Raw genomic sequence first — 24,863 nt, forward strand, 5'->3', positions numbered from 1 at the left:
AATCTGCCAGTTTCTGAAATAATCTAAATAGGTTTTATTAACATTACAGGTTGTGGCAAAAAACCTGGACAATCAATTTTTAATTAATAAAAATAAATAAACGAAACACAAACAAATAAAAAATAAGCTTAGACTTTTACTAATATATACATTTAATTGGTTTCCAAGTGAATGACGTTTTTCAACAAAGTAGAAGAGCAAACCCTTATGGAAATTTTCAGCAATAAGCCGAAATTCTCCAACCTTTAATCTATCCATCCCCCCCCCCTTCAAGACAATTGATTTAGAGAGTCCAAACTTTTATGTACAATGATTGTGTACACAGCAAACAAATGATTTACTTTACAGTTTTTTTGTTGTTGCCTAAACCATTCTAAAATAGCAGATCATTTGTTTGATACTGTACAAAAGTCAAAAAACAACATGTAAACTAAGAAATATAATAAAATATTTTATAATTAAAATGGTAGATAAAAAGAAATTAAACAACAATTTAAGAAGAAAATAGTTAATTACCTTAAACAAATTAATCTCCATATCTCAGGATCTCTTGCACAAATGTAGAAACCACGACAAACCTATAAGAGAAATGAGCAATTAAAAAAAATAATAAATAAATCATAATTCTTTAGGAATTTATTATTTTTTTTAAAAATGTAATGCACCTGTAGTAAATCAATGTTTTTAAAACAAAATACTGCTTTAAACTATAATTTTTGGCAACATAACTTATAAAATATATAACTTTCATATGGTAAGATTTCAAATTTTAAGGCATCAATAATTAATTTAGGTAAAGATGTAAAATAAATTTTTGTGAAGAAATATAGAATCTTTCAAAGCTATACTAAGTCTTTGAAAAGAAAAAAAAAGAGAGTTCTTTTTTCTAAAAATTAAATCTAAGAAATTTGAACTAATAAAATCATGATTATAACATCAAAGAACATTTTTATTCAACACAATTGAATTATGTTATGAAAAATGATATTAATAAATTTAACAGCATGTAACTTTTTATTTACTTTCTTTTAAAACTCTGTTTCAGAAATATATTAACAGTATTTATATACTTATGTTTATAAACTGTATCATTTTTGATTACATTGTACCTGTTAGCTCCCAACTCTAACAGGAAAAATGTTCAGATGTGACCTGCCATTTGTTTATACTTATGATATAGCGATCAATCAATACTTCGATACTTCTGTTTGTATAATTAATCAAATTTAAAATTTATGAACAGTAAATAAAAATGAGTACTAAATTCCATCTATTAGAAATTACTAAATGCTATATCTATCATGGATTCAATGATTTTCAGGGTGAATAAAAATCTTTAGCCATCTCTAGTGTAAATATGGCGAAATAAAATTACATATGAAACACAGCGAATGAAAATTATAATTAGTAACCATATGATAGTCTTGTATGTATAAAGTCACTATTTGATCTGTATCAAAACTTCCCTAATCTACAAAATAAAACTATTCCTCCATGTTAAAAAAAGTGAAATCCTGCATAAGATATAAGCATTTCCTCAAATTGGTATTAAGCCCTAGGCTAGAGGATAAATGTAAGTTACATATTACAATACTTTCTAACCATTACAAAATAATTTCCTTTAAGTCTCTATAATATAAATATTAATAATAAATCTTGATACAAGATTGAAATGATTTATGTGACTTTTACGCAACATAACATTCAATGTTGCTTCTAAGATTATAACTTATTTAGGCATAGAAATAAAGGTGTTTAGTTAAGGTAATAATAAATAAAAAAAACATAATAACATAAAATTAAAAAACATAGCTGTTCATACCTTTGATATTTGCTCCAAAGATACTACATCAAGATCTTGACTAACAACCCACTTTAAGATATAGATAAAGATTTCAGGAGGCAAACATGATATGTGACTCATCTAACAAGAAATTGAAAATCACAATAATGCAAGAAAATGCGAACATTCTTAACTAAGCATTGAAGATACAAAGGCTAATAAAACTATTTCATGCAATAATTATGGTGCATTATTGTTTTAAAGTAGACCTAAACAAAATTGACCCAATCATAAGCTTATAAGCATATATTGAAACTATAATAGCATTATTATTATATTTAAAATTGACTACATTTAGTAAAACATTAAGAAAAAGTAGAATAAAAATTTTTATCTTTGATTTCAAATTTATTTTATAATATGAATAGTCACAATTTTTTAATTTTATTTTTTGTCTTACAGGATAAAAAAAATAAAAAGTAAAAAAATACAACGATACAAATATAGCTACATGTATATTTTTATTAATAAGCTTAATTAAAAAAAATCTTACATAATAATTTGTGATACTACACATTAGTGAATTTTTATAAACAATGATAAATTATGAGCGTATAGTTATTTAAAATAGCAATAACTATAACTGATATGAAATAATAATAAAAAATTCACTAACAAGGCCCCCCCCCCCAAAAAAAACATACGAAAAGAAATAAAGGCTAACTTCATTTACAGTTTTTCTTTCTTTCAAGCATGAGAAAAAACTAGATGCTCACTTGGCATTTTTTGATAATATAAGACTTAATATCAATAAAAAAAGACAATTCAAAAGAGACAAAGGAATAGCTAATACAGGGTGTCCTCAAAGACCAATTAATTAAAAAATTAATTTTGGAATGAAGAAAAAATAAAACACCTATTAATTATTCAACAACAAGCAATCTACAGAAACAAAACTAGACCCCACAACTATACCCTTTGGGTTGAAAGTGGGAAGTAACTTCCAAATTTTTAACAGTTTACTTTTAACATAAGTTAGCAGGTTAATACAATGATTTAAAAACCTCGGTACTGAAGAAAAAATTATTCAAAATTACCACTTGTTCCAACTTATTTTGGCAAATCTCTGTAGTTCCATCATTTGCTGCTAGTTTTTGAAACTTATTTATTAAATTATCAAATTCATCACTACTGTCTGATGAATTTTCTTCTAAATCACTGAAAACAAGAAAAAAAAATTATAAAATACTTTTCATTAAAGAAAAAAACTATTCATAGACTTCCATAAAGAGTTTAATTAATAAAAATTTTTGTCATACATTATTGATTTAAGCAGTAAAACATTTATTTTACAACTTTACAAGAACGCTTTTAATCCAAAAAAAGAAAAAAAAAAACAGATTAAAAAAAATAAATGCATGGAAACTGTTATTTGGTTTAAATTTTTGTTTCCAACTGTCTCAAATATAGTTAAAAGCAAAAGTTAAAAAACTAAACTAAATGGTGCAACATCCCGTGAAGGGCCAAGACCTGCTGTGCAACTTCAGATTGAAATTTTTCTGATTTATGAATTTTGTTCACAAAAAATATTAAATTGAAATATATGTTTAACTATATGGTTAAACATAAGAAGAAAAAAAAGCTTAAACATAAGATTTAATAATTTAAACTTTGTTTCCAATCAAATAGAAAAGAAAGCATATCATTAAATCAAACAGAATTTCCCAATTTGTTTTAGCTGTTTTAGGTTTTTATAAAATCAATCTTATTTTTACTTATTACCGAATTATATATAATAAAATTTTTAAAATGACAGAAATCACCATCCAGATGCTTTTTGAATAGTTAATGAAACTTTACTATGTGGATCCGTGTCATTATTTTGTTTCTTGGTAAAGCAGTTAATAAAAGTACAAAAAAGATTAAGTTGTTAACAAAAGATACCTTTCCTCATCAGAATCATTAAAAGCTTCACCTAGGAAGAAAAAAAAAAGAAAGAAATTTTAATGAAATGCTATGAAATGTTTAGCAAATTTATTAATGAATGGTATTTATAAAATACCTACCGGAATCATACATGGTTTCAGCAATTTTGAATTCTATATCAGGTACTAATTGAATGGCTCGCCGATATAATGCAATTGCTAAAAGCAGTTAAAATATAAAATATATATATACTTCATAAAAATTAATAAAAGTAATAATAAAAGTACACAATAATTTTAGCTTACATTAATATTGCAAGATACTATTAAAAAAAATTTAAAGTGTGTTTGTGAATAAATAAAATATTGTGTATATTTGTAAATAGATTGTGAATTTTTTTTTTTTCAAAACTAAATTAAAAATCTCAGGGTTATTAAAAGTTGTTCCCTATTATTTAATTAAACAATATGTAATTATAAACGATTTATAAAAAGAAATTTTGAGCAAAACATGACTAAAAGAACAATAACACATAATTGATTACTTATTAATGATATATTAATAATTACTCACCATCCTGCAATTTTCCAAGTCTTTCAGCTCGAATGCCATGAAGAAACAAACATTTTGCCTAAAATATAAGAAAGATTCGCTTAACCATTGCTATAATAAAACAAAATGAGATCCTAATAAAATATCCATTTAGAAAGGGTAAATATCTAGAAAATTTAATAGTTTGCATAAATTTTCTCTGGTGTAATTGCTTGTCTAAATGAAATTTTTTGTAAAAAAAACTAATGAAGTGAATTTAAAAGAAAAATTACAATGCAATGTAATTAATGAGTAATGTTCACAATTGAAAAGAAATATGTTATTTTGTGACAACAATTCACTTCAAAACATGAAATCAAAAAGCCGAAACAGTATCCCACTGATTATACTTCTACGATTGTCCAAATCACATTTTAGTAGTCCTAGACCAATGGACCGCTGTTGATTTTCACCCTTCACTATGTATGAATAATTTGCAAATAAATTTACATATAGTAAGAAAAATAAAGTTTCAATTGAATTAACAAACAGAAATTAGTAGCACAATTCTATTTTTAGTAGGAAACAGAAAAAAAAAAACATATTCTTCTTTGTTAAATTTAACTAAAGGTACTATCAGGTGAGATACAAAAGTGTTTAGTTCCTGATAATGCCTTATGATATCATAGTAGAGACTATTTCCTTTCTCATGAGACTTTTTAAAAAAATGTCTTCTGAGATAGGAGATTATCTTGTCTTAAGGGAAAAGAGGTAGTCTTATGAGAAAGGAGATAGTCCGTGTGATGTCATAAGTAAGTCGCATTATTTAACAGGAATTATGCACACTTCATCGGGTCAGCACATGTATCAAAGTTTAAAGTTCTCCATATTTATAATAATATACGATTTTTATCATTTCATTTAACTTTATTAAGAAAAAATAAATAATTTTTTAAAATAAACTATATGTAATAGCAAATAAAATTGCTTCCTTTTAATAAAAGAAGTGCATTACAAATACACATTCAATTAAGACATAATATTAACCTTCTCTTCGATTTCTTCTGCATCAGTAGCTTTCTTGTTAAAAGTGGAGTTAAACTTGTCATTATTAGGTGATAATTCAATCTCTCTCTTCCACTGTTTGCGAAAATTTTCCAACTCTGATTCAACTTGAGCAAATCTGTGCAAAGAAGATGGTTCTTCATCTTGAGCTTCATCAACACCTTCTGTTCCACCACCAGTAGGGCTTCCAACCCCACTAGATGTTGATACTGAATTACTGTTTGAGTTTTCCTGAAATAAAACAAATATATATATGAATTTCAGTGCACATAATACAAATATGAATTTCAGTGCACATAATACAAATATGAATTTCAGTGCACATAAGTTGTAAAAAAATGTTTTGTTGGTTGCTATGAAGTTTTATAGAATTGAGATTGAATTCAGAGATAGTTAGTGTTAATGAAAATGGAAAGAGCCGTACAAAAATACAATCATTAAATATTTTTAAAGAACATTACAAACTCTAAGTTCAAGTGGCTTTTGGAACCAAGTTTAATATAAAATAAATAATTTTAATAAACTAAATCCAATACAAAATAAATAAATTTAGATTCTGTTATCAAACAGAAAATTTTCTAGCAATTGATATAGTATATTAAAAGTAGATTAAATTTTACTGATTTTTATCCAGCTCCTTCTATGTTAATCATGAAAAAAGCAAAAAATGTCAATAGGAAAAAGACTGAATATGAAAAACATTTAAATTTCATTAAAATTCCGATGAGAGTAGACTCAACTAACATGTTATTTGTAATGCTAAAATAAATTTTCAAAGAACATTGCCATATTTTTTTAAGCTATCCAATTACCTAGATCTTTCATAATATTGGAGATATATCCCCATCAGTATCTGCTTGCGACAAAAATAAACATCAAGAAAAGTTTAAATTTGCAAAAAGTTGTAAAGAGAATATGTAGAGGTTTATCAGGGGGCGATTAAGAGTTGTAATATAAAAGTAGGCCTGTAAATATAAATGCCAAGAAAAGTTTAAATTTGCAAAAATTAAAAATAAAAAAAAAATATATGTAGAGGTTTATCTGGGGATGATGTGATGCTATTTTTCATTTCCTTGATGCTATCTTTAGTATCTCCTTGTGATGCTATTTTTAGTTTCTCTTAGGCAACTGTTGCTAATTACCAAAACCTGATTATTTTGGCCATCAAATTGATCAATCTCGATCCTGAATAATCTGTGATCAACTGCTTATTTTGTGAAGTTTACTTGCTAAATTAGTTGAAGCTGACAATAGGATACCTGCAAGTGACGTTGTCTGGGTATCTCGAACCTGATTGGTTGTTAAAACATGGCATTTGTTTACTTTAGCAACTGTTGATTCCATTTTATTTTGAGTAAGCCAAGCCCGTCAAGTATCAGTTCTCTTTATTTTTACACAAAGATTTCAATTCTTTACAGATATATTTCTTACTTAATAGAAAAACAGGCATGAAGCCATGTAGAACATAAATAAACTAATAATGCACCAAAGTTGCCAGGTACACAAAACAAAATTATATAAGGGTTACCATAAAACACATAAACAAATAAAAAATCTAAGTTAAGTAAGAAATGTAGACGAGAAAAAATTACATTTCAACAAATTTGATGTGCGATATAATGGTGTATTTAATTAACTTCATGTTAATTAAATACACCATTATATTCTAACTTATGTGGAGAAACTTAGCTCAATTTTAAGACGCCATTTTGCTTATAAACGATCAGCTGGAGCTGCCATCATAGATCACATGTGTGGGTATCTGTGATCTTCTTGAAGTGTAAGTACCAAATTTTTTTCTCTTCGTATAAATTATTTAATTTAGTACTGATTACAGTAAAATTAAGCCTTACTTTTAAATGAACATTATGCAATAATACAGTAAATAAAATATAATGTAGTTGCAGGTGTTTCAAATTTTTTTTTATCTCAGCGGTTCAAATTTGCGAGATTCAGAGTAGTTTAGTAGATATTTTGCACATGCCTGTCTGTAAAGAAGACCTGCCCCTGAAATTTGCTCCATTTAATAAAACTCCCTAGAAAGTATGACGATCAAATTCTTTAAGGGTGTGGTGACAATAACATGGTTCACAAGTAAGTTACAAGTAGCATGGAGGGGATATTAAAATGTCTCTGTTAACATAGAAGAAATTAGAAGCTTCAGTTATTAATATGAGAGCAAGCCAACTTAGTGGCAAAATGCAAATTGATCTACGTAATCTAAAAATTTTCCAATGTTATTTTGGCAAAATCGAATTTTTTTGCAAACTTTTGAAATATATTTTATTTTAAGATATTAAAAAGCAAAATCTATAGACACATTATGTTTATTAGCAACTGATGTTCATTTTACCTATGCATATGAACATTAGAAATATTTTCGGAAGTGTATTTTAATAACTTTAGTATCCTAGAGGTTTAATGATAATACAGGTGTTTGTTTACAGTAGATGCACATGACAACAATCTCCCCACAAAGGGGAATGATAAATGATGAAATTGCACAAATTATAAGAATTTATGGATTAGTGGAGAAAAAGGAAAAATCTAATTTATTGGGATAATAAATTGCGTTTAGTATTTTGGAAATCACACATATCCTAGAAACATAAGGAAGGTCAATCGAAGAGTTAGTAAGAAAAATGAAAGCAAGTAACATGAACATTGTTTTATAGTGAGTGAAATACTTACCATATTCAAGTATTCTAATGAATTCAAACACCGAATTCTCGGTCAGAATTAAAGCGAATGACGCAGCAATTATAACGTAATGCATTCGACACCGCCGCCATTTCAGTTTACACTACGCTTATGTTACGCAATGGTAAACAAAAATAAATACGTCTGCTAAAAGAATTTCAATACCTTTCATCGTAATCAAAAATTGTTTAGACTGTATAGACCCAAAGCGTTGATTCAGTTGAGTAGGTTTATCTCGGAGATGTTGGAATCATACTATATAATCTATTTTCGAATGACCGATATAGACAGATTAAACTTTTCAAAACTAACAAATTTTTGCAGCTGTGATAAATTATTTTGAAAAAAGATTATTAATAAATGAAAGTAAAAAAAAAAATTCCAACTGCACAAGAATTTTTTTCTTTTTACACTTCATTTAAATTTTTCCTCTAAATATTTAATGCAATTACTTTTAATCAAGATGCATTCAGATTTAAAATTCCGTTCGTTAAATTGGATGTTTCTGTTTCAGATTCGTCCGTTCGTTACTTTGTTATGGAGATGGTGAATGAAAAAATAAACCGCCGTATTTAAAATTTCTTTCTGAAGATAGCGATATTTAAATTTGTAAACATTTGTTTTTATTTAGCTGATATTGATTGATTTTATGTATTCCATATTAATATTTGGTAATCCCTAGAAAATGGATTTAAAATCCTCCTTTTAAAATCTGTTGAAACGTTTGAATTTAAAAGGTTCGTTTTTATTTACTAAAGGATAATTTTGATATTTTAGGATTTTGTATTTACTGTTTGTTTAATGGAAATGGGATGAGCTAATTAGCAATAAAAGCTGTGTTTTTATACCTCTAAAACTTACCTTTAGCTCAATTATTGCTGAACTATTTTTCTGTGCTATATGGTAAATGATAATAGATGGTTTAATGAACAGATGGTTTAATTCCTAAAATAATCAACACTTGTGTCTAATGCCTCCCCTAGTAATTTAGTGTGGTAATTAAGTTACCCTATCCTAATATAGTAATTAAGTGACATTAAAAAAATCTTTTTCTAATTAATGCTGATTAAATTTGAATGATCTATGTAGTATATATAAATATATTTGGTTTGATGAAAGTTTTTCATAGAATGTCCCTCTTATTTTGAGAATTTTTTATGTTCTTGCAGAAAGCAGGGTGATGGTCTTGAAAGTGAAATTTTCTTGCGAATATATCCGTATCATGATCTGCAGCAGATTAATCCCCAAATCCTGGCAACTTCCAAACAGTGGCCTACGAGAAACAGAAAAAAAATTATCGAAGGGATATGGTATGACTAAAGGGGCCATCCTTGTAAAATTGCAACCAACCCTGGGCTTACCTCTACATGTTTTTCTGAAAAAATTTGGCGCCTTGGCAACTGTTATTAGTAGGACAGATCACAATACGAAAATATATTTTCTTAGAATGAAAAAATTGCTTTTAAAAATAATAAGAAAATGGAAAATTTAATTTGCAATACAGGCTCCAAGTTTCAGTGCCTAATCTTAGGGGCACCCTATTCTGCACTCTAACCTTTTATTTATTTATTTTTTTTATTATACTAAACCATCATTTTTATAAATGTTTATCACACATTTTTGATCGTATATTTTTGGTGAGAAAATTTAAATCATCATTTGTTTAATTTATTACAGGATAGATTTAGGCTTCTGCTTTTTAACTATGGCTAGTAACGTAATCCAGAATTTTACACCATTATCTGAACTTGGTAAGCTATTAATTCATTATAATGTGCCTCTTTTGAAAATATGTTAAAATTGTTTTAACGAAAGTAATAAAATATTTTTTTTTTTAGTAGCTCAGTGTGCAATGAAATTACCTTTGATTGTGTTTGTGCTTTAAATTTCATTATACTGCTGCAAAGTTATCTTTTTTTTTTTTTTTTNTTTTTTTTTTTTTTTTTTTTTTTTTTTTTTTTTTTTTTTTTTTTTTTGAAAAAACTTTCTGAGCATTTTATTTTGATTATACTATTTAAAAAATTTATATATTTAGCAAGTTTTAGTTTTGTTGGATGTTCTTATTGATTGTTCGTATTGATTATTATATATTGATTGTTTATGAATAATAGAAATGAAAGATTTATGATGATAATTTATTTTTTTATTAATTTAAAAATATCCCCCTCCCATTTTTTCTGTTTAGAGAAAATTCAATTCAACAGTATAAAATGGATTATGATGACTGCTATCATTTTTAGTTTGTTTTAGCCTTATAAACTTTTACAATTTTACATTTGATTTAAATTTTAAAATTTTTTTCGAAACTTTATTTAAATTTTTACAATTTTACATTTGATTTAAATTTACAAATCAAAATTACATTTTCAGCTCACTTTTTTTTTTAAATTGAAAAAAGAAAAGAAAATTATAGTTTGATCTGAGGCACCACAAACATATATTTTCAGGAGGCGGAAAATCCTCATCTTGCCAAATAAAATTTATAATTCGACCCTTTACTGGATCATAAACGTGTGTCTGCAATTATTCTAGTAAATAACTTAGAAACATCAAGAGTGGTTCTCAAGATAAGTTATAAATAACTTAGCAGCCAATTTTTCCTATTTAAACTGGAGTTTTTTTTTTTTTTTTTAAGTGGTTGCAAGATTTATGTTTTGATATTTTATTTTTTATTTAATAAATTCAATTTTAATTGCTCTTGATCATCTTTATGCTTACTTAATTTCAAGGTGAACTATCAGATAATTATTGATGTGGTTATATGTGCTGATAAAATTAGGTTACTTTTTTCTTTTTACTATCAGAGTAAGATATATGTTAGAAAATGTCTATAAAAGATATAGAAAAAATTATTATCTATCTGATTTGTCATTGTGAAGCTCTTGGGTTCGATCTCCTCCAGTGGCTTTAAATCCACTCAGTTTCAGATAGATTGGTTACTATCATATCTGGGTAGTAAAGGCGGTTAGTGCCTAATGCTGACCTCTGATATTTTTTGTTATTTTAACTTTTTGCTTCTATTTTATCTATTGGAGAACGAGTAAAGATTTTTTGTGCAATAGTTTATGCTATCTCTTATTTGTATACTCTTTAAGAGATTGAAGAAGTTTATTCTTCTATCAAAATATGCATATTATGTTAAAAATTAGTAATTGCATTTTGTAAAATTTATAACTGTCACAGTATTATTTAATTCTAACGTTAGTAGTAATGAAATTGTTCTTTTTGTTTTGTTTTTTAAAAATCTGAAAGTATGCATATGTTTTGTTTTTAACTTTTACTCAGTTGTTGAATTTTTTTTAATATTTTATTTATTTATTTTTTTTTTTTAATAAAGAATTGGATTTATTTGTTAAAAAATATTTTTTCCCTAATATTACTACTATATCGAACTTAATGTTATTACTTTTTATGCTTAACTTAAAATTTAAACATTAAAATCTTGATGTAAGGATGATTTCCCTATTTACAGTACATGGCTACAAAAAAAAAATCATAATTCTCTTGCTAAAAGTTCCACTAAAGTGAATTACGTGGTGCAAAAAAGAAAAAAAAATCTTTAGTTGTGATTTAAAACATTTGCATTTTGATATCAGAATTTTCATTGACGTTATGAAATCAGATTCATCATGAGATTCATTAGAAAAGTTACTTAAAGGTGCAATATCGACTTATTTTATCTGTGCTTTCTGTTAAAAAAAAAAAAAGAGAGGGAATTAAATTTCTTAAGTGTGCCAAATGGCTAAACTAAATTTGCCGAATTGGGTGAGAGAGTTTAAGCTGATAATTATTGACTTATTTTGAGTAATGAGTAAAAAGATTTCTATACTGTTATTTTTTTAATGGGAATAAAATGTATTGATTATTTTTTATAGGAATTCAATTTAGATAATTTTTTTTATTCTTTTGTTGCAGATTTAAGATTTTGCATTGTGGGAGATGAATTAAAACAAAATGAAGCATTCATGAAATCAGTAAAAGTAAGTTAATTTTTTATTTTAATCATTGTGTGTTTTCTATTAATATATTTTGCTGAACTGCTTATTTAATGCACAAATTAAAATGTATATTGTAATAATATATTAAAAATTATCTACGTAATAAATTATATTAAATACAATTTTTTAAATTCAGTTTTGCTCTCAAGTTTTTAAAATCCTATTTGAAATTTATCGGTACTTGCTGTATTTTTATTTAAAAAATGTGACTTATTTTTAAATATTATTACATAATTTTTATGATAAATTTTTTTAAATGGTATAGGCTCTGGCATTTAATTCAGTTCTTTGGATAATTTGTATTGAGGCTGAACTTGATTGTAATCGTCTATATATAAGCTAGCTCATTACTGAAATTTAATCTTGTAGTATCTCAACGTCTGTCAACGTTGGCAACGTCTTTTGTATCTATTGATACAAAAGACGTTGCCAACCTAAAGAAAAGTATTAATTTTTTATTTCACACAACACATTAAATTTCAACTGTAAGAAACATGTTCTAGTTACTTTGGCAGCAAAAGAATAAGAGAAATCATATTTAGAATTTAAACTCAATTACTATTTTAGTCTTGGGAAAAGCCTTGATTTTGCTATTTGTTTGGAATGCTTTTTTTGAAAATAAAGTCTGTCCATGAATGAAGTGCTGTAAATTTTCTATTTTTGTATTTTAAATTAAATGCTTTAAAATTAGGAATTAAGTTTGTTGAATTATTGTTTTAATTCTTGCCTAATTAAAATTTCTCACTTTTATTTTGTGAAAATGTTTCCTTTCAAATATTCTATATTCCACTTGTTGAATAATATTCTATATGTTGAATTTTAATTTTAGCACTTCAATCTTCCTATTGTGTTCAATCTAAAAGAGTCAGCTAATCTAGAAACCCAGTTTACAAACATATATATTTTCAATGAATTTGATGGAGATTTCTTTAGTCGCCTTCTTAAAGCAGGAGAGAGAATTCTAGGTCCCACAGCCATAATTCAATATGCTAAAAAAAGTGAGGTAAATAATTTTTTAAAATTTATAATAAGTTTTTAATTATTTGCACTAAATGCAGAATGATATTTGTTATAAGTTGTAAAATGAATATGCTTGAATAGTTTTAGAATTATTCAAAAATAGTATTAGTATCTAAAATTCTTCAACAATGTTCGTTTTACTACTGTAAACAAACATAATATGTTTATCTGCTATGTTTACCTATTATTTTTGTACTCTCTATTTGCTTTAGCCTCTGCCTAGTAACATCCGACCTTTGTATACAACTTCAATGAAAAATCTGGTTATTAGTTTCACAGGTTTCCGTGTGAAGGAAGAATTGGTATGTTTTTTATTTCTAATATTGTTTCAAAATCAAAATTATTTATCAGTTAAATTTAAATAAAAATGTCTCTTTTTTTAGCATTTTTTAGTGTGCATTTTTATAGAAAAAAAAAAGTTTAATGATAATTTCCAGCAAAATAAACGGTTCGAATTTATAAAAGCATTAATTCATTGTGTAAGTTCAAAGGTTAATTTTTAAACTTACATGTTTACAAATGTACAGTTTTATGTGTTTCTAAAATTTTCTGACATAGCAAAAAACTTTTTTCTTAAATTACTTGTAAAAACTGAATTTTTTTTAATGATTTTATGTACTATACTTTTCTTACTGTTGAACAATTTATCAGTCTCATAAATATGTAGTGGTGATTTTTAAGAATTATGAATAACTTGTTCTCATAATTGAAATTTATTTCAATGTTTGTCTTCTAAAGTAACATTTTCTTTCCTCTTTATAGTCTGGTATGGTCTCTTTGGTCCATCACATGGGCGGAAGTATCCGCAAAGATTTTAACATAGCTAAAACTACACACCTTGTGGCAACATCTTCTGCAAAAACAAATGAAAAATACCGGGTATATCTATTTTTTTTTTGTATATTTTGACCTATTAAAATTTTAAAAGTATTTATTTCTCATGTGCACTAAGAAAATGACAATCTGTATTTCTGGTTCGTAATCGTAATCAATTTCTAATGTAAAAATTTTTTCATACTGTGTATGTAAAGTAATTTATCTAAATAATTGATTGCAAAATTTTTTGTTTTCCTTTATTGAATGTTATGAAATTTTTGCCTTTTGGCTTAAATGTTTATTATCTATACAATGATTAGTTTGTTCTATGAAGTGCAAAATTTTTGGTTTTCCTTTATTGAATGTTATGAAATTTTTGCCTTTTGGCTTAAATGTTTACTATCTATACAATGATTAGTTTGTTCAATGAAGTGCAAAATTTTTTGTTTTCCTTTATTGAATGTTATGAAATTTTTGCCTTTTGGCTTAAATGTTTATTATCTATACAATGATTAGTTTGTTCAATGAAGTTCGAAATTTATTTTATTGCTGCATAAGTTGCATACCTATTATATTTTATATCAATTTCAAACTAGTGTATATTTGTTTTTCTTATTAAAGAAAGTAATACAGACAGACTAAGTGGTCTACTAGTAGAAAGAAAATTATTACAAGCTTGCTTTATTTCATAGTTAAACATGACATTGGTATTCCACAGCATAAAAAACCTTCTCAGAGGAAATACATTTCTTCCAATCCAATTTATCAAAATGCTAGAAACTTTTTTTTTGAAAGAAATGTCAAAGCTTGAATTTTATTGTTTTAATATTTATTACAAATTTGAAAAATGAAGCTACTCTGCAATGTGATTTGTTTCTACATTAATATGTTAATCTATTTGAGTTTAGTGATTTCTTTACTTATGACTTATGAAATGAATATGTTATATCTTTTTCATTATTATTTTATTTTAAGTATGCTGTTAGTATGGGAATTCCAGTTATGACTGCCGAATGGATTAATCAAACTTGGTCTCGCAGGCATGATATCGATTGTTATGCAACAGATGAAGAGTTGGTAAGCCAAATCATATATAATTTTTTTAACTGTATTGAACACTTTTATCTGACTTAAAAGTCAATTATTTATAAAATAAAACTCTTGAAATAGAGTGTCTCTTATCCAGTATTTTCTATAATAGTGTTTACTATATTAAAAATTTTAAGATGTTCATTTGCTTGACAAAATATGTTCAAGATCTAAGTTAATTTTTTTTAATTGTTAGTAATTTAATAGTTAATTATAGTTAATTTTTTTATATAATAGTAATTTAAATATATATCAGAGTATCTGATAATAATTTTATGTAATATTCATAAAATTTATTACTATTATGTTAAATTCAAAAGTGAAATTGTTCTATTGGTTTTCGTTTAACCCTAGCACTGAGCTCTTGGGCAAAATTGTATTGAAATTTCTCTACTACTCACTACTATCCCATTGAATAAAATGCAGAAAACCCTGCAGATTCAAGTTCGGAAATAACCAGTTTTAACACACTTGCCTTTTACAATCAGAATAAAATGTATGTTAGAAAATATCTATAAATGGTATAAAGATTATTATTTATCAGACCTGACCTGTCATTGTGAAGCTCTAAGGTTCGATCCCCTGCAGTGGCTTGAAATCCATTCAGCTTCAGATTGATTGTTCGCATAATGCTAACCACTTTGTCACTGGCATGCCATTGGTCACACAATTGTGGAACCTTAACCTCAAAGAACAAAGGCTTTTGACAGGCTGTAGCGAAAATGATTTTTAGTTTTATTCTTTATTATTTAGCTATATTTACTTTAATTTTATCTTTTTACTTCTATTTTATCTATCACTTGAATGTACGGTGAAGCTTATTTATGAAGGAGTCTGTACTATATTTTCTAATAGCACTATCTCTTTTCAAGAGTTTAGGGAAGTTTATTCACCTGACGAAATACGTTAATGATATTAAAAGTTAGTTATTGCATTTTGTAAAATTTATAACTGTTCTAGCATAATAAATATTTAATTCTAAAGTGAGAAGTAGTGTATTTGTTATTTTTTTTCCTCCAAAAAAATAATCTGAAAGTATGCATTTGTTTTGTTCTTAACTCTTTCTCATTTGTTGATATAAAAAATAAACCTTTGGATTTGTTTGTCAAAAAAAAAAGTTTTTTTCTTTCCAATATTTTTATTTTATAGAACTTAATGTAATTAATTTTCACGTTATTACTTAAAATTTAAACAACTAACTTTTGATATAAAGGCGACACTGTGATTAAAAGCAAACACTAAATCTTTATTATACTATTACAAACTTAATTATTTATATATTGCTTGGATTTCCTTGTAAGTCTATTCTTTATTTTGTTTTGTTAAGAAAAAATTATCCAATTTAGGCCCTATTTGCTCTAGATATTTAGCGACTTTAGTATAATAAGACTCAAAGAACGCAATTAAACATTTTAAATTAAAATGTATCTAATTAATTAAAAATGAAATTAACTTAATTAACTCTTTTAACTGACATACTGTTTGAACAACTATAAAATAACCTAGGAAAAACAGGTGTTCGAAGTAGGAAGGCAACCAAATCCACGTTTAAAAGGTTAGATTTTTAGCCACTGCTGATATCATAAATTAGTGAACTATACATAAGGTAATAAAAGAAAGCAACTATTAAAAAAAATAAAAGTACCCAATTAGTATATTGTACATTAGGTAATGAAATTTAAATTAATAGAAAATAGCTAACAAAAGAGTTTAATTATTGATTTTTATCTATGCATTTAATCTATGACTATGAGTTGATATTAAATATAAATAATATCAAATAATTTTAAAGAACTACAAATTTTTAAGGATTGTTATAAATGTAAACTGAATGTATAAAAAAATAAACTTAAATATGACTGAAAATTTTACCAATGAACTAATTTTATTGTTTTACAGATGCAATATAAGCTGTTACCTTTTGTGGGTTCTAAATTGGCCTTCTTAGGTTATCAGAAGGAAGAGGAAGAACACATGATAGAAATTTCATTAAAAAATGGTAAAATCTTTTTAAATACTTCATTTTTATTTATTTTAATGATTTAAAATTAGTTGTTTGATTCTTTTAAATGTATATATATCATGGTGCATAGCATTTCTAAAAAGTGCTTTAAGGTGTTTTTTTTTTTCTTTTCGATTTTCGTCTTTTAAAATCCCTTAAAGGTGCTTTTTTCATGGGTAGTTTTTAAAAAGTGCTTAATTTTCCCTTTTCGAAAATGAGATTTTTTTCTTTACCATGTCAATTTTCGCCACGTATTGTGCAAAAGCGTGCTTTTCACATTGTTCTATTAAATCTTTTCACAATTCATTTAAGCACAATCTTTTTTAGTGTACCGTCGGTCCATAGCGTATGAAAGCTTCAATCATTTTACATGTTTGATGATGAAATACTCGGGGTTCGCATGTGTGTCTCCTGAGCTAGGTTCGGAGAGATTCTTGCACTCTCGTGTGCAACTCTGCTACATTTTGCATGATATTCTCAATTTCAGACATTATTTTCCACCCTTTGTTATCGAACCGAAAAATCTTTCGATTTTTTTATGGTGGCTAATATAATCAAGAAAAGAGTTCTTTGTCAGAAACTGGTTATTTTATCATGATCATGTAAAGTCTTTGAAAATTATTTTGCACTTTGTCAATGTGCTTAAAAATATTTTTTGAGTGCTTAAAAAGTACTTAAAAGGTGCTTATTTTTTATTGAAAGATTTGGCTATGCATCCTGCATATATAATATTTTATTTTTGCTTTTTATTTTCTATTTTTCACTTGATATGTTTTATTTTGTATATTTTTCTTAATATGTTCGATTTTCGTTTTAATATTTTTTGGGTGCTCCTCACAGTATTGTATTGATAAATTTTGCTTTGGCTATATTAATGCTATATTGCAAAGCACTCTTTTTTGTGGATACAATCATGTAAGCTGATGACAAAATTCTATTTCTTAATTATTTTGTTTTCCGATTTTTTTTAAATAATTAATATTTTTCAAAATATTTAATTTTTATTATTTTTCTTCTCTTTTTATAAATCTTTATTATATTATTTCCACTATATTTTTAATATATATATATACAGTGGTGGCCAAAAGTGTGGACACTTTTTGAAAGTTTCATGTTTTTCAACTTTGTGTGCTTGTAAAATATATTAATTTTCACTTAAATATAAACGTTTATATATCAAATTGAAGGTAATTTAATGTAGAATTTAATAATAAATACAGTATTACAATATCTGTATTACAAAAAAAGTTATGCAACTAATAGTAAGATCTATTGTAGATTTGCATTTTTTTAAAATGATACTTACACAATCAATACTTAGTAGGATAACCCTTATTTTTTAAGACAGCTTCCCAGCGTCTCATCATCAAGTGAACAAGTGTTTGGAGTTCATCTTTCGTAATCACATGGTGCCAAGAATCAATTATAGCTTCACTTAGTTGTCTTTTATTGGATGGACATTTCTTTCGTACAAGAATTTTCAAACATCGCCACAAATTTTCAATTGGATTGAGATCAGGGCTGTTTCCTGGCCATGGTAATATATCTATGCCTTTATTTGGAAAGCATGCTTTGCATACTTTCTCTGTATGGCATGGAGCTGAATCCTGCTGAAAAATAAATGGTGGGTTGTTGGGGAAGAGATCCCTGATGGAAGGTATCAATTTTGGTTTCAGGACAGTTTCGATGTATTTTTTGGCATTCAGGATGCCAAATCAGGCCGAAAAAAATGCACAAGTGCTACTACCGATAGAAAAATTAAATGGCTATGCCTTCAAGATAGAAAAATGTCATCAGATGCCATTAGATGTGAAATGAATGCAGCTGGTATTGCAGTAAGTTCAAGAACAATAAGAAGAAGGTTATCAGGATTTGGACTACAAGCTAGAATTCCAAGGAAAAAACCATATTTAAATCAAAAGCAACGCGAAAAACGAGTTAAGTCGGCAAAAGAACACATTAAATGGTCAGAAAATCAATGGAAGCAAGTAATCTGGAGTGATGAGAGTAAAATATCGCTCTTTGGAAGTGATGGTAGAAAATACGTGAGACGTAGAGTAGGTGAAGCGCTTCATCCTGATTGCATTGAAGCAACTACTAAAAATCCAACAAATGTCATGATTTGGGCATGTATATCTGCAGATGGTGTGGGCCGAATTCAAGTGATTGATGGCATCCTGAATGCCAAAAAATACATCGAAACTGCCCTGAAACCAAAATTGATACCTTCCATCAGGGATCTCTTCTCCAACAACGCACCATTTATTTTTCAGCAGGATTCAGCTCCATGCCACACAGCAAAAGTATGCAAAGCATGCTTTCAAAATAAAGGCATAGATATATTACCATGGCCAGGAAACAGCCCTGATCTCAATCCAATTGAAAATTTGTGGCGACGTTTGAAAATTCTTGTACGAAAAAAACGTCCATCCAATAAAAGACAACTAAGTGAAGCTATAATTGATTCTTGGCACCATGTGATTACGAAAGATGAACTCCAAACACTCGTTCACTCGATGAAAAGACGCTGTGAAGCTGTCTTAAAAAATAAGGGTTATCCTACTAAGTATTGATTGTGTAAGTATCACTTTAAAAAAATGCAAATCTAAGATAGATCTTACTATTAGTTGCATAACTTTTTTTGTAATACAGATATTGTAATACTGTATTTATTATTAAATTCTACATTAAATTACCTTCAATTTGATATATAAACGTTTGTATTTAAGTGAAAATTAATATATTCTACAAGCACACAAAGTTGAAAAACATGAAACTTTCAAAAAGTGTCCACACTTTTGGCCACCACTGTATATATATATATATATATATATTACCATTATTATACCATTTATATTCAGTGAAATTAACCTTAATAGGCATCTAAAGTGTAAGGGTGAATATCGAATATAAAAATAATATCTATATCATTATATATTACATTTGTGCTAAGCATAACAAATTTGTTACTGTACGTAAAATGTTTATATTTTTCCATGATAAGTTAAACTTCATAATATTTCATAATACTGCCATTTTCAATGATTATTCAGTGCAGGTAACTGATTTAAAAATTTGCCTGCTTTTGGAAAAGAAATTATTTATTTATTTTAGAAAAAATAATAAATGTCATGCACTAATTTTTTTAACATGTAATACTTATTTGAGATTGTCTATCATATACATAATTATTAATATATAGATACTTAAATATTAATGTATCCCTAATTAACTTATGTATCCCCTTAATGTATTTTTAATTAATGCCTACGGTATTCTTGTCTAACTCATACTTAATACCTTTTAAGTACCCAAATACTAATAAAATTACTATATGTTTATAAATAGGTGGTGAAATTGTAAAATCTGAAGATCCTTCATGTACTCATATAATTGTTGAAGATGGATATCTTATAAGCACTTCAGTGTATGACCGAGATTTGTTTGTTGTAAAAAAAGAAGTAAATCACAGTTCTTATTTTTAAATGCATACAAATTATATACTAAATATCAAACATTTGTCCTTACGCCTTATAATGTAATTATAGTGGTTCTGGGCTTGCATACAAATGGAAGCAAAAGCAGAAGAATCATTGTATATTTATGAAAATGTAAGTTGATATTTTGAATATGAATTTTTATTAGTTTTGCAAATGACTAAATATCCACCTGCTAAAAAACATTTTAATTAATAATATTAATATTGAATATTTATAATTCCTTTTTTCCAAGGTGACTAATTTTATGTCTATCACTTCAAAAACCTTTTAATTGTATGCCAATTATTAATTTTGACATCATTGTTATCTTGAGAATTTGATTTAAGTGAACAAGTGCTTATATTTAAATAATTTATAGTTTGACTGTTCTTTAGACTTATTTCTTTTTATTTATTTATATAACGTAAAAAAAGTGTACCACTTTAATAAGAGAAGTATCTAAAAATTATTTGAAAAATGTGCTTAAAGTTTTATTTTTTGTGTGCATAATTAAATTTAAAAATAATTATATTGTTATTGTTAAAGTTGCTATCATTAGTCTTGACTATTGCTTCTTCAATGTTATAAGAATTTGTTAGCACTTTCAATTTTTTACTAGTTTTATTTTAAATTTTTATTTTATCGTTTCTTTCATAAACAGTTTAACTTAGGAGAATATAAATATTTTAATTATACTTATTTCTAGCTTTTGAAAAATGAATAAATAAATAATAATAATAAAAAAAATTTCTTCTCAATATTGTTATAGAAAATTTCAAATGTATCAAGTTATTTTCTGTACCCTTAAAACTGCCTTCTTATATTGGAGCAAATCTTAAACATTGGGAAGAACGTTTTGCTAAGGAAATTTTGATTTTTTTAAAAGGTATAATACATATGCTTGCTAATTGTACGGTAAGAAAGACAAGCTTGTTTGTTAAAAAGTAACTCATATATGAAAAATACGTTTAATACAGCGATTCACAAAAGTCTTTCGGCTATGGAACCTTAAATAATCGATCTTATTTTGATGGAACCCCAAGGCGTAATGAATAAATTTCATTAGCAATTGTGAATATATTAATTAAAGAAGAACAATGAATTATTTTGAATCAATGTATCAAATACAAAATATTTTGTCATATTGTTTTATCAATACTAGTCTCAAAATTGAGTTTTATGTCAGTAAGTTGAATTTATAGGTCCGGAGCAGCATCTAGTCTAATTCATAATTCAAATTTAGTGTGCTTATGAACAAAATGAATGAGCTGAAGTATGGTTTCCTGTGAAATAAAAACAAAAAATGTCAAGAAATATTATCAGAGGAACATATTTTTCATTGTCATTTTTATTTGATGCAAAATACTTTTACATTTTTTTATAAATACATATCCTATTCCTTATTCCTTTTCTATATGTTAAAAAAAATTAAATTTCTTAATTTTAGTTGTTTTTTTCTTTACAAGCAATTTAATAAAATAATTTCATAGAGATAATGGAAAAGTGAAGTAAATAAATAAATGATTAATTAATTACAAATTTAATGACATGTTTCAAAAATCGTAACTGATAAAAAAAGTCCTAACTCTCGGAACCCTAGTGGAACACAATTTCGGAGCTTCTGATTTAATTTACCTAGTTAAATCAGTACCCTGTAATTGCATGAAAAATTATTTATTTGCATTCATTTAAATGTGTCTGAATCAAAAAATATTGTTTACAAAATTTGTTAATATCTTTTTAACTATCACAAATTTTTAAATATTCAGATTTCTTCTTTTGTTATTTCTTCACTTTGATTTTCTTTTGAAGTAACTATTTTCCTTATTTATTTTTTAGCATGTATTTTTTTGGGTTGCAAATTTATAATTTATTTTTAATCCTATTAGCCAAATGCAACTTTAACAACATCGTCCAATATTATGCCCATTAGAGGTAATAAGCGCAAGAGACTGGAGAGTGTTGCACGTCAGTTAGCGAGAGAAAGTCTGCAAGAGAATGAAATATTTTGTCCTGATCTGAGAAGAAAATCTGAAGTTGCTAAGCTTTCTATAAGTGGATCCTTTTTAGATGCTACTATGTCACCTGATCGACCATTAGGTTAGTTTTTTACTAAACAAAAATGTTCCCAAAACTGGCTGCGGATTTAAAAAGTCAATTAAAGAAATTGACATGGAAGTGTGTGGTTTTTCGTTCTGCTGAGGAAGCTAGGTTTTTATTTTCACTAAGTTTATAAGCAGGGTTCGTGATTTTTTTGATTTTTTTTAAAAAAATCAAAAGAATCAGATTTTTTTGATTTTTATTCAAATACACTGTATGAACTTTAATTTATGATTAAATAAAATTATAAATGTTTAATCAAATTAACTTAATATTAAAACTATATTGTAACAATATTTTAGAAGCTCTAACTAAAATAATTTTTCATTATAATACATGGCTTTGAATGCATAGCAACCATTTTGAAACAAATGCATGATTAAAATTTAAAGACTAGATGNTTTTTAAATTTTGTTCTGTTTTTCTAATTTCAATGCGTTTCAGTTTTGTTTATTTTTTTTTCTAAGATAAATTTCGTACTCAATAAACCAATTCTTTTTATTCATAAAAAAATAAAAGTTAAATAGAATAAATTCAGAATAAAATTTGAAAAAAAAAAAAACTGTGTTTAAATAGTTTGGTGTTTTAAATCGTACAATATGTATTAAACAAGCAGAAATTGTTACAACCCTTACAGGCATAATCGGCGATCACCAGCATTTTTAAATTTGGATACAATTTCTAAGCATTCTATTTCAGAAAGAGTGTCAAGTTCATTGAGAATTATTCTCAAATGCATGTCTAAAGATTGCTGCGTCATTCGTGAGCGCAAATCAGTGCAAATTAAATTCATTTGCGAAAACAGTCTCTCAACACTGGCAGTTGAGGAAGGAATAATGGAGCTAAAAGAGAGTAACTTCATACAATTAGGATAAAATGTGCACAGTCCAGAACCTTCTAATATTCTTAATAAATCTTTCGATTCAATTACTTCCGACATCTTCTTTTTTGCCAACTCCTGCTTGCCCTGGCGAATAAACACTTGTGCTTCTTTCATTTTTTCCATTTCATACGTCAGTTTTGCTGATGACATTTCTTTTTCAAATCCTGATATTTCTATCTGAGCTACTGTTTCATCTATAATAGGAGCTGAAATATTTTTTGAACCTCTAAATTCATGACACTTTTCTTTCCCATAAAAGGAAAGCAGAGTTTGCCAGGATGCATCATTATCTCCAGAAATATTTTTGTCGGAAAACAAATCAAATCCATTTAATGGGGCAGGAATAATAAAGGCATTTTCCATTTCATTTTCAAAATCTTTAATAAAAGGTTTAACAAAAGTCTCTTTATAGATTTTAATAAGTTCAATAGAATCATATGACTTTGAACTGCTTCGTGAACTTCTACTTAGAGCAGTGCAGTCTAAAGCAAATGAAAGTAGTTCCCTGCTTTTTTTGAAATGGTTTGCTTTTTCAATGTTTTTAGAGAAATCGAGTACTTCATCAACAAGTTTGCTCACTTGTGATGAGACCGAGCTGAACGCTATGGCAGGACTTTGTAACCATAAGTTCAACTTATCCACTTTCCCTAAAAAATCTGATAAAAACAATAATGTCAATAATAATCATGATTTAAATCGTGATTTAAATCAAGCTGATTTAAATCAACGAACCCTGTTTATAAGTAGTCACAAAGCTGATCAACAGGTGTTGCTGTTGACTTAAAAACTATTAAACATAGTTTCTGTTGCAACGCAAAGCTATTAAGTAGTATTTTTTTAATGCTGCTTGCTATAATTCTGCATGATTATTTTAATATTTGCACAGTCCCTATTAATTTCTTTCGTAACTGTGCTCGTTGTTACTGCAAATGTTGTTTATTTTTATGACATAGTTTTATATTTTTTCTCAGGGAGCATCGCCATCTGTTGACAAAATTTTGTAACCATTTTGAAACTTGCCAGGAATAGAGTCATAGGTTTTTAAGCAGAATGCAACAAACTATACATTTCTATCTCCTTTAGATAGATTTTTTTAAAATTTTTTCCGCAATTCAGACTTTTTTGGGATACCTGTTTGGATAGAGAAAGTCACATTAAATAATTTCAGGACTTTTCTATGTATGAATAAAATATCATCAAAACAATTGTTTTTAAGTCAAAACAGAAAGTACACATAATCCAGATTAATATATTTCAACAAAATATGAACTTGAGTTATTCATTAAGGATAAATAGTTTGTTCAATCAAAACTGAATAATTAATAAAATATTTTGTATTGGATAATTACAAGATAGAGCCAAAATAAAATATTTTATTACATTATTATTAATATTTTATTATATTAAAATGTCAGCATGTTTTTATTTGATAAAATTTTTGTAATGAAACTCCATGCATCTGAAAAAATTA

The 24,863-nt window shown here is 26.5% G+C and overlaps 2 protein-coding genes across 4 annotated transcripts in view; one reads left to right on the forward strand and one right to left on the reverse strand.

The window, feature by feature from the left end:
* Positions 1-8,237, reverse strand: part of LOC107439882 (F-box only protein 9) — a 13,751-nt gene extending 5,514 nt beyond the window's left edge. The window contains exons 1-8 of the mRNA XM_016052620.4: positions 7,997-8,237; positions 5,288-5,536; positions 4,283-4,340; positions 3,850-3,927; positions 3,728-3,758; positions 2,881-3,001; positions 1,823-1,924; positions 517-578 (exon numbers count right to left, since the gene is read on the reverse strand). Of these exons, the coding sequence (XP_015908106.1) occupies positions 517-578; positions 1,823-1,924; positions 2,881-3,001; positions 3,728-3,758; positions 3,850-3,927; positions 4,283-4,340; positions 5,288-5,536; positions 7,997-7,999 (704 nt within the window). The 5' untranslated portion in view covers positions 8,000-8,237. The remainder of the gene's footprint in view (positions 1-516; positions 579-1,822; positions 1,925-2,880; positions 3,002-3,727; positions 3,759-3,849; positions 3,928-4,282; positions 4,341-5,287; positions 5,537-7,996) is intronic.
* A 267-nt stretch (positions 8,238-8,504) lies between these two features.
* Positions 8,505-24,863, forward strand: part of LOC107439883 (protein ECT2) — a 32,697-nt gene continuing 16,338 nt past the window's right edge. For 2 of the 3 annotated variants that reach the window (XM_016052622.4, XM_043041172.2), the window contains exons 1-11: positions 8,508-8,742; positions 9,683-9,756; positions 11,921-11,985; positions 12,833-13,006; positions 13,236-13,325; positions 13,786-13,902; positions 14,815-14,916; positions 16,828-16,927; positions 20,279-20,391; positions 20,479-20,541; positions 22,299-22,509. In XM_016052622.4, the coding sequence (XP_015908108.1) occupies positions 9,711-9,756; positions 11,921-11,985; positions 12,833-13,006; positions 13,236-13,325; positions 13,786-13,902; positions 14,815-14,916; positions 16,828-16,927; positions 20,279-20,391; positions 20,479-20,541; positions 22,299-22,509 (1,081 nt within the window). In that variant the 5' untranslated portion in view covers positions 8,508-8,742; positions 9,683-9,710. Of the gene's footprint in view, positions 8,743-9,682; positions 9,757-11,920; positions 11,986-12,832; positions 13,007-13,235; positions 13,326-13,785; positions 13,903-14,814; positions 14,917-16,827; positions 16,928-20,278; positions 20,392-20,478; positions 20,542-22,298; positions 22,510-24,863 lie in introns of all 3 variants that reach the window. The other variant, XM_071177791.1, reaches the window with a different exon arrangement.

The sequence above is a fragment of the Parasteatoda tepidariorum genome, chromosome 2, assembly GCF_043381705.1.
Source record: "Parasteatoda tepidariorum isolate YZ-2023 chromosome 2, CAS_Ptep_4.0, whole genome shotgun sequence".
In the NCBI taxonomy this organism is placed as follows: domain Eukaryota; kingdom Metazoa; phylum Arthropoda; class Arachnida; order Araneae; family Theridiidae; genus Parasteatoda; species Parasteatoda tepidariorum.